Consider the following 17,227-nt stretch of genomic DNA (forward strand, 5'->3'; position numbering starts at 1 on the left):
TTGCTATAGTCCCACTAGTGCCAAGACATTTGCAGAGCGCATCTGCCTGCGTTGCACACTCCAACTAATTATAACGAAGCCATTATACTAGCAAACACTCAGTGTACCTAGTGGCATCCTATACGTGGCTATTGGACTTTGCTATAGTCCCACTAGTGCCAAGACATTTGCAGAGCGCATATGCCTGCGTTGCACACTCCAACTAATTATAACGAAGCCATTATACTAGCACACACTCAGTGTACCTAGTGGCATCCTATACGTGGCTATTGGACTTTGCTATAGTCCCACTAGTGCCAAGACATTTGCAGAGCGCATCTGCCTGCGTTGCACACTCCAACTAATTATAACGAAGCCATTATACTAGCAAACACTCAGTGTACCTAGTGGCATCCTATACGTGGCTATTGGACTTTGCTATAGTCCCACTAGTGCCAAGACATTTGCAGAGCGCATCTGCCTGCGTTGCACACTCCAACTAATTATAACGAAGCCATTATACTAGCACACACTCAGTGTACCTAGTGGCATCCTATACGTGGCTATTGGACTTTGCTATAGTCCCACTAGTGCCAAGACATTTGCAGAGCGCATCTGCCTGCGTTGCACACTCCAACTAATTATAACGAAGCCATTATACTAGCAAACACTCAGTGTACCTAGTGGCATCCTATACGTGGCTATTGGACTTTGCTATAGTCCCACTAGTGCCAAGACATTTGCAGAGCGCATCTGCCTGCGTTGCACACTCCAACTAATTATAACGAAGCCATTATACTAGCAAACACTCAGTGTACCTAGTGGCATCCTATACGTGGCTATTGGACTTTGCTATAGTCCCACTAGTGCCAAGACATTTGCAGAGCGCATCTGCCTGCGTTGCACACTCCAACTAATTATAACGAAGCCATTATACTAGCAAACACTCAGTGTACCTAGTGGCATCCTATACGTGGCTATTGGACTTTGCTATAGTCCCACTAGTGCCAAGACATTTGCAGAGCGCATCTGCCTGCGTTGCACACTCCAACTAATTATAACGAAGCCATTATACTAGCACACACTCAGTGTACCTAGTGGCATCCTATACGTGGCTATTGGACTTTGCTATAGTCCCTCTAGTGCCAAGACATTTGCAGAGCGCATCTGCCTGCGTTGCACACTCCAACTAATTATAACGAAGCCATTATACTAGCAAACACTCAGTGTACCTAGTGGCATCCTATACGTGGCTATTGGACTTTGCTATAGTCCCACTAGTGCAAAGACATTAGCAGAGCACATCTGCCTGCATTGCACACTCCAAGTTTTTTAAACTCAGCCATTATACTAGCAAACACACAGTGTACCTAGTGGCATCCTATACGTGGCTATTGGACTTTGCTATAGTCCCACTAGTGCCAAGACATTTGCAGAGCGCATCTGCCTGCGTTGCACACTCCAACTAATTATAACGAAGCCATTATACTAGCAAACACTCAGTGTACCTAGTGGCATCCTATACGTGGCTTTTGGACTTTGCTATAGTCCCACTAGTGCCAAGACATTTGCAGAGCGCATCTGCCTGCGTTGCACACTCCAACTAATTATAACGAAGCCATTATACTAGCACACACTCAGTGTACCTAGTGGCATCCTATACGTGGCTATTGGACTTTGCTATAGTCCCTCTAGTGCCAAGACATTTGCAGAGCGCATCTGCCTGCGTTGCACACTCCAACTAATTATAACGAAGCCATTATACTAGCACACACTCAGTGTACCTAGTGGCATCCTATACGTGGCTATTGGACTTTGCTATAGTCCCACTAGTGCCAAGACATTTGCAGAGCGCATCTGCCTGCGTTGCACACTCCAACTAATTATAACGAAGCCATTATACTAGCACACACTGAGTGTACCTAGTGGCATCCTATACGTGGCTATTGGACTTTGCTATAGTCCCACTAGTGCCAAGACATTTGCAGAGCGCATCTGCCTGCGTTGCACACTCCAACTAATTATAACGAAGCCATTATACTAGCACACACTCAGTGTACCTAGTGGCATCCTATACGTGGCTATTGGACTTTGCTATAGTCCCACTAGTGCCAAGACATTTGCAGAGCGCATCTGCCTGCGTTGCACACTCCAACGAATTATAACTAAGTTACATTGTCAGGGATATTTATTCTTTATTATTCTGCTGTTAATAAAGCTAGACCACCACTGCAATCTTCACCACCTCTCAATTTTTACTACCACATTTTCAGTCCACAATCTTGTCGCAATCAACATGAGTGGCAAAATGACAGATGCTGGTGGAAAGGGGAAGAGGCGTGGTGGAAAAGGCAAAAAATGTTTTGTCAGTGGGGAAGGTGGCAAAGCTCCATTATCATCTGCTGAAGATAGACCATCTACTAGCAAAAGTAAGATGTCTACTACTTATTGTGGACAATCCGATGTGCTCCCTTTTTTACGGACACGAACAAGAGGAACAAAGGTAGATGATGGGCAAAAAAGGAAAATGCTTGAATGGATCTCAAGTGGTCCAACAAGTGCCCTCTCAGCCACTTCAAGTACCGCATCCAAAAAACACCATTCCTCTGAGTTGTCATCCCAATCACACTTGATTTCTCCCAGCTCTGAAGTCTCCATCAGCCCTGCACAGTATGGTGGAACTGAGATGGCTGAGTCTGCAGAGCTGTTCAGTCACACTATAGCCTGGGAATCAGAGGTCTGCTCCCAAGCTACAGTGAGTACAGAACAGGAAATGGTCTGCAGTGATGCCCAGAACCTTTGTGACTCAGATTCAGGCCGTGAGGACCAAGTTTCTGAGCATAATGTTGACCCTTTGTCACAAACTGTAACACCTGTGGTTATAGACAATGAGGAACATACTGATGAAGATGAGACGCAGATACCCGATTGGGATGACAACTTAAATATTCGGTCAGGGCAAGAAGAGGCTCGGTCTGAGGGGGAGGGGAGTGCAAACACAACAATTGATGATGACGTTCTAGATCCCACCTACTGTCAACCCCCAGTCAGGCACTCGAGGAGGTCAACAGAGGCGGTGGAGGAGGATGCAACCGACGACGAAGTTACCTTGCGCCTTCCTGGACAGAGTCGGAGCACTGGTAGCACGTCTACAACTGCATCCTCAGCCACCACTCTGCCTATGAGCATTATTCGGGGTGGATCAACAGGTCGCATGGCCTCTAAGCCTTGCCTAGCCTGGGCCTTTTTTCACATCGAAAAAGATCGCCCAACTTATGTGATATGTAACATTTGTCATGATTCTGTTAGTAGAGGTCAAAACCTCAGCAGTTTGACAACTTCTTCCATGAATCGTCACATGAATAAATATCATAAGTCCCGGTGGGAAGCTCACCGTGCTGCAATGCCGGCTAGCGGAGCGAACCATCCACCGCCCGCCCCTTCCAGTGCATCCGCGCGCTCCTCATCTTCTAGGACTGTGGGGACAGCTGTCACACCTGTTTTTCCACGCAAAACTTCCACCACTGTAACCGCAACAGGCAGTTTGCTTGTAAGGTCGTCAGTTGGTTTGGAAGGGGAAACAAGTGAGTGTGTACAGCTCTCTCAGACATCGATAGCACCAACGTTGGATGAAGGCAACATCATGTCTCCGCCTGCACTTTCCTCACAAACCTGCATTTTTCCAGGGACACCCTACTCAACACCGTCTACACACAGCAGCCAGATCTCTGTCCCTCAGATGTGGTCAAATAAAAGGCCACTTCCTCCGACCCATGACAAAGCTAAGAGGTTGACTCTATCCCTCTGTAAGCTGTTGGCTACCGAAATGCTGCCTTTCCGCCTAGTGGACACACAGGATTTTAGAGACCTTATGTCTGTCGCTGTGCCCCAGTACCAGATGCCTAGTCGCCACTACTTCTCTAAGAAAGGTGTGCCCGCGCTACACCAGCATGTCGCACACAACATCACCGCTTCCTTGAGAAACTCTGTGTGTGAACGGGTGCATTTCACCACCGATACTTGGACCAGTAAGCATGGACAGGGACGTTACATGTCGCTGACTGGGCACTGGGTAACTATGGTGATAGATGGTGAAGGGTCTGCTGCACAAGTCTTGCCGTCCCCACGACTTGTGTGTCAATCCTCTGTCTGTCCAAGTTCCGCCACAGCTTCTGCATCCTCCACCTCATCTGGGTCCTCCACCTCCGCCCCAAGCCTGCCTGGTCAGGCCACCAGCGTTCTCACTGCGCAGAAGGAATCACGCACGCCTCATTACTATGCTGGCAGCCGAGCGCAACGGCATCAGGCGGTCTTTAGCTTGACATGTCTTGGTAATAAGAGTCACACAGCTGAGGAGTTGTGGTCAGCTCTGCGGTCCGAGTTTAATAAATGGTTGTCTCCACTCAACCTGCAGCCTGGTAAGGCCGTGTGCGACAATGCTGCAAACCTGGGTGCGGCCCTTCGCCTGGGCAAGGTGACACACGTACCTTGTATGGCTCACGTGTTGAACCTTGTCGTGCAGCAATTTTTAACACACTATCCCGGCCTAGATGGCCTTCTGAACAGGGCACGAAAACTGTCTGCTCACTTCCGGCGTTCAAGTGCCGCAGCTGAGCGACTTGCATCGCTCCAGAAGTCTTTCGGCCTGCCGGTTCATCGCCTGAAATGCGATGTGGCGACACGCTGGAATTCAACTCTACACATGTTACAGCGACTGTGGCAGCACCGCAGAGCCCTGGTGCAATACGTCATGACGTATAGCCTGGGCCAACGAGATGCAGAGGTGGGGCAGATCACCCTGATGGAGTGGTCTCAGATCAAGGACCTATGCACCCTTCTGCACAGTTTCGACATGGCGACGAATATGTTTAGCTCTGACAATGCCATTATCAGCATGACGATTCCAGTCATTTACATGCTGGAGCACACGCTAAACACTATTCGGAGTCAGGGGGTGGGACAACATGAAGGGGAGGAACTACAGGAGGATTCATATGTGCAAGGGACAACAACATCACCAAGATCCAGACGTTCATCATCACCAACGCAGCAGGCATGGGACCATGGGGAACAGGGATCGACAAGGGCGCATAGTAGCAGGCGAAATGTTGAGCAAGGTGCAGGAGAACATGAAGAAATGGAGGACGAACTGTCCATGGACATGGAAGACTCAGCGGATGAGGGAGACCTTGGTCAAATTTCAGTTGAAAGAGGTTGGGGGGAGATGTCAGAGGAAGAAAGAACGGTTAGCACCTCTATGCCACAAACACAGCGTGGACTTGGTCCGCATGGCTGCGCAAGACACATGAGTGCCTTCTTGTTGCACTACCTCCAACATGACAGTCGTATTGTCAAAATTAGAAGTGATGATGACTACTGGATTGCCACACTATTAGATCCCCGGTACAAGTCCAAATTTTGTGACATAATTCCAGCCATAGAAAGGGACGCACGTATGCAGGAGTATCAGCAGAAGCTGTTACTCGATCTTAGCTCGGCTTTTCCACCAAACAACCGTGCAGGTGCAGGGAGGGAATCTCCCAGTTGTAACTTGACAAACATGGGACGGTCTCGTCATCTTCACCAGTCTACCCGTACCAGTAGGACCGTATCTGGTGCCGGTAACAGCAATTTTATGGAATCTTTTCATAATTTTTTTAGACCCTCTTTTGCAAGGCCACCAGAGACAACAAGTCTGACACATACTCAACGGCTGGAGAGGATGATACAGGAGTATCTCCAAATGAACATCGATGCCATGACTGTGCAACTGGAGCCTTGCTCCTTTTGGGCTTCAAACATAGAAAAATGGCCAGAGCTCTCCAGTTACGCCTTGGAGATTTTGTCGTGTCCAGCTGCCAGCGTTGTCTCTGAACGTGTATTCAGTGCTGCTGGGTGTGTGCTGACAGATAAGCGCACGCGTCTGTCCAGTGACAATGTGGACAGACTGACGTTCATCAAAATGAACAAGTCATGGATCCAGAAGGAATTTACTACCCCTGTGTCATCCTGGGGAGAGTAAATGCTTGTGGATTTGGAATGTGCTTGATGCAAATCAAAACATCCTGTTTGCAACTAGGGCCCAAGTGCTGCCACTGATGGGGTGGGTGTCTGTGTGGCCCAATTTTTGGAAAAAAGGGAGACTCCGCTTGGAGTAACCCTTGCTTACATTGTTATTAAAAGAAGCCAAGATGAACAAGTCATGGATCAGCAAAGACTTTATCTACGTACCCCGGTGTCATCCTGGGGACGGATAAGAATGGCGTATTTTTGAATGTGCTTGATGCAAATCAAAACATCCTGTTTGCAACTAGGGCCCAAGTGCTGCCACTGATGGGGTGGGTGTCTGTGTGGCCCAATTTTTGGAAAAAAGGGAGACTCCGCTTGGAGTAACCCTTGCTTGCTGTGTTTTTAAAAGAAGCCAAGATGAACAGAGCTGGGATCAGGAAAGACTTTGCTACCTACCCCGGTGTCATCCTGGGGACGGATAAGAATGGCGTATTTTTGAATGTGCTTGATGCAAATCTAGCTGTGAAGTGTACAACTGGGGCACAACTGCTGCCACTGAAGGGGTGGGTGTGTGTGGGCCCAATTTTTGGAAAAAAGGGAGACTCCGCTTGGAGTAACCCTTGCTTGCTGTGTTTTTAAAAGAAGCCAAGATGAACAGAGCTGGGATCAGGAAAGACTTTGCTACCTACCCCGGTGTCATCCTGGGGACGGATAAGAATGGCGTATTTTTGAATGTGCTTGATGCAAATCAAAACATCCTGTTTGCAACTAGGGCCCAAGTGCTGCCACTGATGGGGTGGGTGTCTGTGTGGCCCAATTTTTGGAAAAAAGGGAGACTCCGCTTGGAGTAACCCTTGCTTGCTGTGTTTTTAAAAGAAGCCAAGATGAACAGAGCTGGGATCAGGAAAGACTTTGCTACCTACCCCGGTGTCATCCTGGGGACGGATAAGAATGGCGTATTTTTGAATGTGCTTGATGCAAATCAAAACATCCTGTTTGCAACTAGGGCCCAAGTGCTGCCACTGATGGGGTGGGTGTCTGTGTGGCCCAATTTGTGGAAAAAAAGGGAGACTCCGCTTGGAGTAACCCTTGCTTACATTGTTTTTAAAAGAAGCCAAGATGAACAAGTCATGGATCAGCAAAGACTTTATCTACGTACCCCGGTGTCATCCTGGGGACGGATAAGAATGGCGTATTTTTGAATGTGCTTGATGCAAATCAAAACATCCTGTTTGCAACTAGGGCCCAAGTGCTGCCACTGATGGGGTGGGTGTCTGTGTGGCCCAATTTTTGGAAAAAAGGGAGACTCCGCTTGGAGTAACCCTTGCTTGCTGTGTTTTTAAAAGAAGCCAAGATGAACAGAGCTGGGATCAGGAAAGACTTTGCTACCTACCCCGGTGTCATCCTGGGGACGGATAAGAATGGCGTATTTTTGAATGTGCTTGATGCAAATCTAGCTGTGAAGTGTACAACTGGGGCACAACTGCTGCCACTGAAGGGGTGGGTGTGTGTGGGCCCAATTTTTGGAAAAAAGGGAGACTCCGCTTGGAGTAACCCTTGCTTGCTGTGTTTTTAAAAGAAGCCAAGATGAACAGAGCTGGGATCAGGAAAGACTTTGCTACCTACCCCGGTGTCATCCTGGGGACGGATAAGAATGGCGTATTTTTGAATGTGCTTGATGCAAATCAAAACATCCTGTTTGCAACTAGGGCCCAAGTGCTGCCACTGATGGGGTGGGTGTCTGTGTGGCCCAATTTTTGGAAAAAAAGGGAGACTCCGCTTGGAGTAACCCTTGCTTACATTGTTTTTAAAAGAAGCCAAGATGAACAAGTCATGGATCAGCAAAGACTTTATCTACGTACCCCGGTGTCATCCTGGGGACGGATAAGAATGGCGTATTTTTGAATGTGCTTGATGCAAATCAAAACATCCTGTTTGCAACTAGGGCCCAAGTGCTGCCACTGATGGGGTGGGTGTCTGTGTGGCCCAATTTTTGGAAAAAAGGGAGACTCCGCTTGGAGTAACCCTTGCTTGCTGTGTTTTTAAAAGAAGCCAAGATGAACAGAGCTGGGATCAGGAAAGACTTTGCTACCTACCCCGGTGTCATCCTGGGGACGGATAAGAATGGCGTATTTTTGAATGTGCTTGATGCAAATGTAGCTGTGAAGTGTACAACTGGGGCACAAGTGCTGCCACTGAAGGGGTGGGTGTGTGTGTGGCCCAATTTTTGGAAAAAAGGGAGACTCCGCTTGGAGTCACCTTGCGGTGTTTTACATGATTTTAGAAGGGCGTGCCATGCCTATATCTGTGTGTCCTCCTCTTTTTCCTTGTCCAGCTGTTTTGTTTTCGCATGAGTATATGTCCTTGTCACTTTCCAATGTGTTTGAGTTGTTTGTCACCTTTAGGACACCTTTGAGGGTGTTTTCTAGGTGTTTTTCTGTGTTTGTGATTGCCTGCCATTGTTTCCTATGCAGTTCGAGTTCGGTTCGTCGAACGTTCGACGAACCGAACTCGAACGGGAGGTCCGTTCGGCGAACCAACCTCGAGCCGAACTGCGACCGGTTCGCTCATCTCTACTCACGAGGTCAGAACACTCCAGGGGTTCTCTGCGTACCCACACCTCTTTGTGGGCGGTTATTTCTTTTTGCGCGGCTGCTGTTGTTTCTTGGTGCACTTTCTGCGGTGGCAATAGGGCGGCGCTTCAAACTTTTCAAATGGACCGCCAAGGCACATGGTCCCCTGTCGTAACAGGTCTAGTCCTGATTCTGTTCGTGATGCCAGATGGGGAGCCCCATTACCTTCAGGTCACCTCAGGGTCTTCAGGGACTTCACGTGCTGGTGATCTCCTGGCCACAGGTAGGTCAGGTTAACTTCAATGGGAATTGTGATGCCACTCTCGGTAATTGCGGTCAAGGGGTGACCGCCACTGCAATTTAGTGAGCGCCTGGGGCTGATGGTAGAAGCAGTCAGTTGTTGTGGCCTCCTGAGAGTGAGGCTGGCCCCAGGGCCCAGTTAAGTGTGTAGTACCACAGGTCGCAGAATAACTCACACACAGGCAGCAATGTCTTTCAGGGTTTTTACTCACTTTCAGATGGTAGCTGTGAGTCAACCCGGGCGATGCTATGATGAACCAGGTGGAACCAGGTATCCCTTCGGCTGATGTAGGGGTGACTGCTGAGTCGCCTTCCTAGCCCTTCTTGTTTGGGGTGACTCCTTACTTGTAGTATTGCGGGGATCACCCAGGGAAGTTGCAACTGCCATTCTCCCCTTTCTGGCCCGTTTGCTGGCAGCGTGTACCAAGGTTAAGATGGCTCCCGGCTCAATCCTCCTTATGGGCCCCCTCGTTGCTGCTGATGCTGCGGACTCTGTGTAGGTTGGTGAGGCACATACAGTGCCCTCACCAGCAGGTTTGGCAGGCCAAGTAGATGGGTTCCTGCTCTGGGGACCTGTTTCCCTCTGTGGGCTTGGTCTACCAGTAGTCTCCTCACTCTGCCACCTCTGCACTAGGTGGATTTCAGGCAGCACCACTGGGTAGCCTCTCTCCCCCGCCAACAGCCACTACAGGTGCAGGGTCTGAGCGTGTCCTGATCTTCTATTCCACACCTCAGACGCGGCTCCTCCACTCCTACTCCTCTGGCTGCCACTGAACAACTCTGTCTCGAGTCCCACTACCCACCACTAGCTGGGATGCGAGGGCCACGCCCCCTCCCTGAGACTGCCCGGGGTCCCTTCTAAGCTGTGTGTGTGTCCTGGCTACTAAGTGTCTGTGTGTCCACACCCTAGTCAGCTTTTGGGATTACCTGTTTTGTACTGACCCAGCATGCGTGCAGTACTCAGTGGTGCCTGACCAGGTCAGGGGCGCCACAGTGGCCCAGCCAGTTATTAGGTTTAGGGGCCAATCACATTTTACACAGGGCCCTGTAGGTTTGGATTTATTTTTCCATTAATAATAACGACCTTCATTTATAAATTGCATTTTGTGTTTACTTGTGTTATCTTTGTCTAATATTTAAATTTGTTTTGTGATCTGAAACATTTAAGTGTGACAAACTTGCAAAAGAATAAGAAATCGGGAAGGGGACAAACACTTTTTTTCCCACCACTGTATGAGTCAATAGGACCTGTGTCCTATCGTTAGGATAGGTCATCAATTTCTGAACTGTGGTGGTGCGACATCCAGCACACTTGCTGATTAGCTGTTCCCAGTGTCTGCGATGGTCAGAACTAATTCGCTGACAGAATTAAGGCCTGCACCCTGTTGATTTGAATAGGGGGCAGATTTGCAATATTCAGGCTTGAGCACTATATAGTAGATGTCACACCCCCACTGATCAGACATTGGTCGCCTATCCTTAGGCGGGCTTTGCACGTTGCGACATCGCAAGCTGATACTGCGATGTCGCACGCGATAGTCCCCGCCCCCGTCACAGCAGCGATATCTTGTGATAGCTGCCGTAGCGAACATTATCGCTACGACAGCTTCACATACACTCACCTGGTGTGCGACGTCGCTCTGGCCGGCGTTCCGCCTCCTTCCTAAGGGGGTGGGTTGTACAACGTCAGAGCGACGTCACACGGCAGGTGGCCAATAGAAGTGGAGGGGCGGAGATGAGCAGGATGTAAACATCCCGCCCACCTCCTTCCTTCCGCATAGCCGCCGGCGGCAGGTAAGGTGATGTTCCTCGCTCCAGCGGATTCACACACAGCGATGTGTGCTGCTGCAGGAACGAGGAACTACATCGTACCTGTCGCGGCACCGGCATTATGGAAATGTCGGAGAATACACCGATGATACGATAACAACGCTTTTGCGCTCGTTAATCGTATCATCTAGAATTTACACACTACAATGTTGAAAGTGACGCCGGATGTGTGTCACTTTCGATTTGACCCCACCAACATCGCACGTGCGATGTTGCAACGTGCAAAGCCGCCCTTACAATAAGTCATTAGTGTTAAAATCCTGAACAATCACTTTAAGCATAGTTAACAACATTTTTTTTTCCATACGGTTTATAGAAAATGTAAAAGCAATGTCTATCTATGGTGTTTCTCTGAAAATAAGACACACACAGCACATGCATACCAGCCTCTCTCCTCTTCAGCTTTAGACTCCTGCCACTAACAGGCATTTGGTCACATCACATGATGGCAGAAAAAGTCCTTAAGGATTCTTATCGGGATTTAAATTTTGGGGCCCCTAGGAGAGTGGGGGCCCTGTGAAATTGCCCAATTTGCTCTCCCTTCTCTCTGCATACCAGCCTGTTCTCCTATCTCATACTTCCTGTTCAGATCTTTAAGACTCCTGCAATTAAAAGACCTTTGGTCATATGACTGTGAAGTCATCAAAGGTCCTTAAACAATCTTAACCTCAGAATACATTTGTTGGAGGTCCCTAAGAGAGTGGGGGCCCTGAGAAATTGTGCAGTTTGACTCCCCTTAATGCTGGTCATAACTATAACTTGGGCTTATTTGTGGAGAAGGGCTAATGCTTCAAGCATACTCCAAAAATCATGCTAGAGCTTATTTTTTGGGGGCAGGGTTTATTTTCGTGGAAACACGGTATCTCTATCTATCTGTCTATCTATCATAGGTTTTTACTATCTAACAAATATGTTACTACTAGTTTGTACCTTCACTTTAGGATATTCTTTTTCATTTTAACAGAATGTTTGTACAAAGTGTGGAATACAGACCAACAGTCGACCCCATTCTATTTGGCTTTGCAAAATATGTAGTGAGCAGCGCGAGGTAAGTAGCCCATTTACAAGTTCTGATTTGTACACTAAAGGGGGCTTTACACTCTACGACATCGCTAATGCGAACTCGTTGGGGTCATGGAATTGGTGACGCACATCCGGTCGCTTTAGTGATGCCGTTGCGTGTGACACCTATGAGCGATTTTGCATCGTCGCAAAAACGTGCAAAATCGCTCATCGGTGACATGGGGGTCCATTCTCAAAAATAGTTACTGCAGCAGTAACGAAGTTGTTCATCGTTCCTGTGGCAGCACACATCGCTCCGTGTGACACCACAGGAACGAGGAACCTCTCCTTACCTGCCTCCTGGCCGCTATGCGGAAGGAAGGAAGGGGGCGGGATGTTCCGTCCCGCTCATCTCCGCCCCTACACTTCTATTGGGCGGTGGTTCAGTGATGCAGCTGTGACGTCGCTGTGACGCTGAACGAACCGCCCCCTTAGAAAGGAGGCGGTTCGCCGGTCACAGCGACGTCGATGGACGGGTAAGTAGTGTGACGCGTCTGGGCGATGTTGTGCGGCACGGGCAGAGATTTGCCCGTGTCGCACAACAGATGGGGGCGATTACCCACGCCAGCGATATTGGTACCGATATCGCAGCGTGTAAAGCGGCGTTTAGTTAATAATCTCCACAATCCAATACTGACTGCACCAGCACTTTTATTTCATGTCTAATTTCTAATGATAAGACATGAACAAAGGAAAATAAGTTTAGTTCAAATTTTAATTACAAATAATGGCAACATGGTAAATTATGAACATTTTATAGATACTCCGCATTCAATAACAGCATTTCCTATGCTAATCCTTCTATTCCTTACAGACTCTGCTTTACACACATATTATTCATAGTCTAAATTAAGTTTTATGAGCTTACATTAATTTCAGTCTTACTTTTCAGACTTTATGGCAATAATACCTTTTTTTGTATTAAATATTTTCGATCAGATTTTCTTTTGGGTGTTTCCATTTGAAAGCTAACAATAAGTATTTGGAAAAATGTTAACTGAGTAGTACTCAAAGTCTATAATTAATGCATGTTAGATAGCTACACATGTGAAAGGTTCCATTGACAAAGTCTTTAATCTTGGGCCACCACAAGATAATTTTTAGGTGAGAACAAGATCAGACTTTAAAAAAGTCAGCAAATACACTGTGAGATTCCATTCTTTAGGAAAATGTTTACCTGTTCACAAATTTGTAATTCAGTAGATCTGGTATACATACTTGTAGAACAGGCTGTCAATCAATCTGCAAGGAGTAAGGACTACGCACTTACAGTATAATGAGTGGTGACTGTAGCAGCTACTTGCACTTCCTCAGTGACAGGAAGCAAGGCTACACAGAGGATATAAGCTGATTTTCTCCCTGTAGTTACTGGTACAGTAAAATTCCATAAATGTGTCATGGATTTGATGCTATTTATCTGCCAATAAACACTATATCATCAAGATAATAGTGCTTCTGAATATGACCAGTCCCCTTTTAAAGAGAACCTGTTATGTCCCCAAATACTATTAACAGTGCTTTTAAACTGCCCAGCCGCTGAACTTAATGCCCAGCTACTAGAAGGAAGTAAACTTTATTTTTCCCGGCAGCCTCTGGCTTCCAGTCATAAAGGTGTGGCTGAAGCATCTTCAGTCACTGCTCATTATACACTGACTGGTAGCTATAACCACGCCCAACACTGATTGACAGCTGGCTCAGCACCGATTCACTGTTGAGCTAGCTGTCAGTCAAGATAGGGCATGGTTACAGCTGCCACTCAGTATGTACCAAGTAATGACTGAACTGCGCTGACCCTGCCTCTATGACTGAAAGCAAGAGGCTACAGGGAGGAATAAAATTCATCTACTCCATGTAGATGAACTTTTTGTGCAGTGGCCAGGCAGGTTAAGAACACTGTTAAATCCCTCTCTAACAGTCCGAGCACATAGTAGCAGTAGCATGACGCTAGCTGTTGTAAAGTAAGGTATCATGCTCACGAGAGCATTATATTATAACATGTTAAGTGGGCTGACTAGCCAGGGAACTAACGCCCCTGTGACTAGTCACAGCCCTAATTAGCATTTCATGAATGATCTTTAGAAATCATTCAGGCAGCGCAATTCAAAGTCACACATGTGCATGGCTTTGTACCAGTCAGCTTTGGGTTTCTTTGATGCCAGGTATATGCGTCCCGGCTGCAAAGAGGCTCACTGCCTATGATCAGAAGTCATTTGCACTTCCGATCATGCGCACTTCTCAGAAGCCAGGTGTATGTGTCCCAGCTTCAGAGAGGAGTAGTGCGCATGACCGGAAGTGCAGATGGCTTCCGATCATGGGCAGTAAGCCTGTTTTGAAGCTGGAGCGCACACATCTGGTGTCAAGGAATCTCAAAGCCGACTGGTACACTGGTACTGCGCTCACATGCACAGCTTTGTATTGCACTGTCATGATGTTGGCTATTGTAAAGCATGTTATCACGCCCCCAGGGGTGTGATAACATGCTACGTGTGCTGAGTAACCAGAGAACTAATGCCCCTGCAACTAGTTACTGCCCTAATTAGCATCTCATAAATGATCTTTAGAAATACTTTTTCTAAAGATCTGTTTGTGTGCTACTATTATTATTATTATTTATTATTATAGCGCCATTTATTCCATGGCGCATTACAAGTGAAAGAGGGTATACGTACAACAATCATTAACAGTACAAAACAGACTGGTATAGGAGGAGAGAGGATCCTGCCCGCGAGGGCTCACAGTCTACAGGGAATGGGTGATGGTACAATAGGTGAGGACAGAGCTGGTTGCACAGTGGTTTACTGGACTGAGGGCTATTGTAGGTTGTAGGCTTGTTGGAAGATGTGGGCCTTGAGGTTCCTATTGAAGCTTTCCACGGTAGGGGAGAGTCTGATATGCTGAGGCAGAGCATTCCAGAGTATGGGGGAGGCACGGGAGAAATCTTGTACGCGATTGTGGAAAGAGGAGATAAGAGAGGAGTAGAGAAGGAGATCTTGTGAGGATCTGAGGATCTGAGGATCTGAGGTTGCGTGCAGGTAGGTATCAGGAGACTAGGTCACAGATGTAAGGAGGAGACAGGTTGTGGATGGCTTTGTATGTCATGGTTAATGTTTTGAACTGTAGTTGTTTGGTGATGGGAAGCCAGTGAAGGGATTGGCAGGGTGGCGAGGCTGGGGAATAGCGGGGGGAGAGGTGGATTAAGCGGGCCGCAGAGTTTAGGATAGATTGGAGGGGTGCAAGAGTGTTGGAAGGGAGGCCAGAGAGCAGGAGGTTGCAGTAGTGGAGGCGGGAGATGATGAGGGCATGCACTAATGTTTTTGATGATTCTTGGTTAAGGAAAGTACGGATCCGGGAGATATTTTTGAGTTGTAGTCTGCATGAGGTGAAGAGGGCTTGGATGTGTGGCTTGAAGGATAGAGCAGAGTCGAGGGTTACTCCAAGGCAACGAACTTGTGAGACTGGGGAGAGTGAGCAACCATCAAGTTTGATGGAAAGGCTTGTTGGAGGAGATGAGGGAGGAGGAGGAAAGCCAATGAACTCTGTTCTGTCCATGTTAAGCTTTAGGAATCGCGCAGAGAAGAAGGATGAAATAGCAGACAGGCATTGTGGAATTTTGGTTAGTAGAGAGGTAATGTCAGGTCCAGAGAGTGTGTCATCGGCATAGAGATGATACTGAAAGCCGTGGGACTCTATGAGCTGTCCCAGGCCGAAGGTGTAGATGGAGAACAGCAGGGGTCCAAAAACTGAGCCTTGGGGGACACCGACAGATAGGGGGCGAGACGAGGAAGTGGTGTGAGAATGGGAGACACTGAAAGTTCAGTCGGTTAGGTATGAGGATATCCAAGATAGGGCCAAGTCTGTGATGCCCAGAGATGAGAGAATCTGTAGTAGGAGGGAATGGTCTACTGTGTCGAAGGCAGAGGACCGGTTTAGGAGGAGGAGGATAGAGTAGTGTCGCTTGGCTTTGGTGGTTAGTAGATCATTGGTGACTTTGGTTAGGGCAGTTTCAGTAGAGTGATGTGGTCGGAAGCCAGATTGTAGCTGGTCAAAGAAGGAGCAGGAGGAGAGGTATGATGACAATTCAAGATGGACATGCTGTTCCAGTAGTTTTGAGGCATAGGGAAGAAGGGATATGGGGCGATAGTTTGACAGAGAGGATGGGTCAAGGGAGGGCGGCTTTTTGAGAATGGATGTAATTGAGGCATGTTTAAAGCATGAGGGGAATACACCACTTGTTAGTGATAGGTTGAAGAAATGGGTTAGGGCTGGGATGAGGACTGCGGTGATGTTGGGGATGATCTGCGATGGGAGTGGGTCGAGTGCACAGGTGGTTAGATGTGATCTTGAGAGTAGAGTGGAAAGATTGTTTTCTCTCATGGTGGAGAAGCTGAATTTGGAGGAAGAGAGCTGAGTAGCTATGATGAGGGTCTGTGGTGATTGTGGGCCAAAGCTTGCTCTGATGTTGTCAATCTTCTACTTGAAGAAAGAGGCAAAGTCTTCAGCTGAGATGAGAGGAGAGGGAGGTGGTGCTGGGGGATGGAGAAGGGAATTGAAAGTGTTGATTAGCTGGTTAGGGTTGTGAGAGAGAGGATATGAGGGATGAGAAGTAGGTTTGTTTTCCAGCAGTGAATGTGGACTTGAATGTGGTGAGGGACTCTTTATATGCAATGAAGTGCTCAGTGGAATGAGACTTCTTCCATCTGCGCTCAGCAATTCTGGAAGCCTGTCTACTATATGCTGAAACTGTTAGAGAGGGCTTCTAGATATGCACCCACAACTAATGGGGGTTCTGAGTGCACAGAGGACCTGACAGGTTCCCTTTAAACTGAAGATTAACTCCATATCTGCAGGTTAATTGTGTTTGAGGTTCTGAGCTTTAAAGCATGATTTCCTCTGAATACCATTGTAACTTTGGGTGCTGTAGAGATGAAACATTAGGCTTTCCCTAGTATAAGTGGCAAAGTGGTATTCCCATAAGAAATATTTATGGCATATCCACATCACATAAATATATCTGATAGGGATTTGGGGTTAAATAAGTTTATAGTTATAAAGAAGTATATGTCTTATCTATTGGCCAGCCTTTTATGACTGGGGTACAAACTGGATTGGCACTGTGTGCTGACAACAGACAAAATCAGACCAGTAATTCTATGACATTCCAGAGCCTTCAGTGTTAAACAAATGTGTAAATGGTGGAGAACCTCTAAAAAAAATTATACATTTACATTTTTCTTAATATCTTCAGGTGTGGAAAAGATCTGGAGCATGGTTCTTTAAGGGCTTTCCAAAACATGAACTTCCACAACCAATGCCAGTGAACAAACAAAAAATCCAGAATCCTCCGAATGACTCAACCACAACAGAAGCTCCAGCTCCAGAACAAAAACGCTATCCCCGTGGCCAAAGTCGAGGTAACAAAACCAATAGATGATTTAAATGGATATTATATAAGTTAGAAACAATACTAAACTATT

The 17,227-nt window shown here is 47.3% G+C and overlaps 1 protein-coding gene across 3 annotated transcripts in view; it reads left to right on the forward strand.

Annotated features, from left to right (window-relative positions):
* The window catches only part of RPH3A (rabphilin 3A), a 514,708-nt gene that overhangs the window by 382,719 nt on the left and 114,762 nt on the right, over nucleotides 1-17,227 (forward strand). For all 3 annotated transcript variants that reach the window (XM_075323991.1, XM_075323981.1, XM_075323999.1), the window contains 2 exons: nucleotides 11,656-11,739; nucleotides 16,999-17,164. In XM_075323991.1, the coding sequence (XP_075180106.1) occupies nucleotides 11,656-11,739; nucleotides 16,999-17,164 (250 nt within the window). The remainder of the gene's footprint in view (nucleotides 1-11,655; nucleotides 11,740-16,998; nucleotides 17,165-17,227) is intronic.

The sequence above is a fragment of the Anomaloglossus baeobatrachus genome, chromosome 1 (genome assembly GCF_048569485.1).
Source record: "Anomaloglossus baeobatrachus isolate aAnoBae1 chromosome 1, aAnoBae1.hap1, whole genome shotgun sequence".
Lineage (NCBI taxonomy): Eukaryota > Metazoa > Chordata > Amphibia > Anura > Aromobatidae > Anomaloglossus > Anomaloglossus baeobatrachus.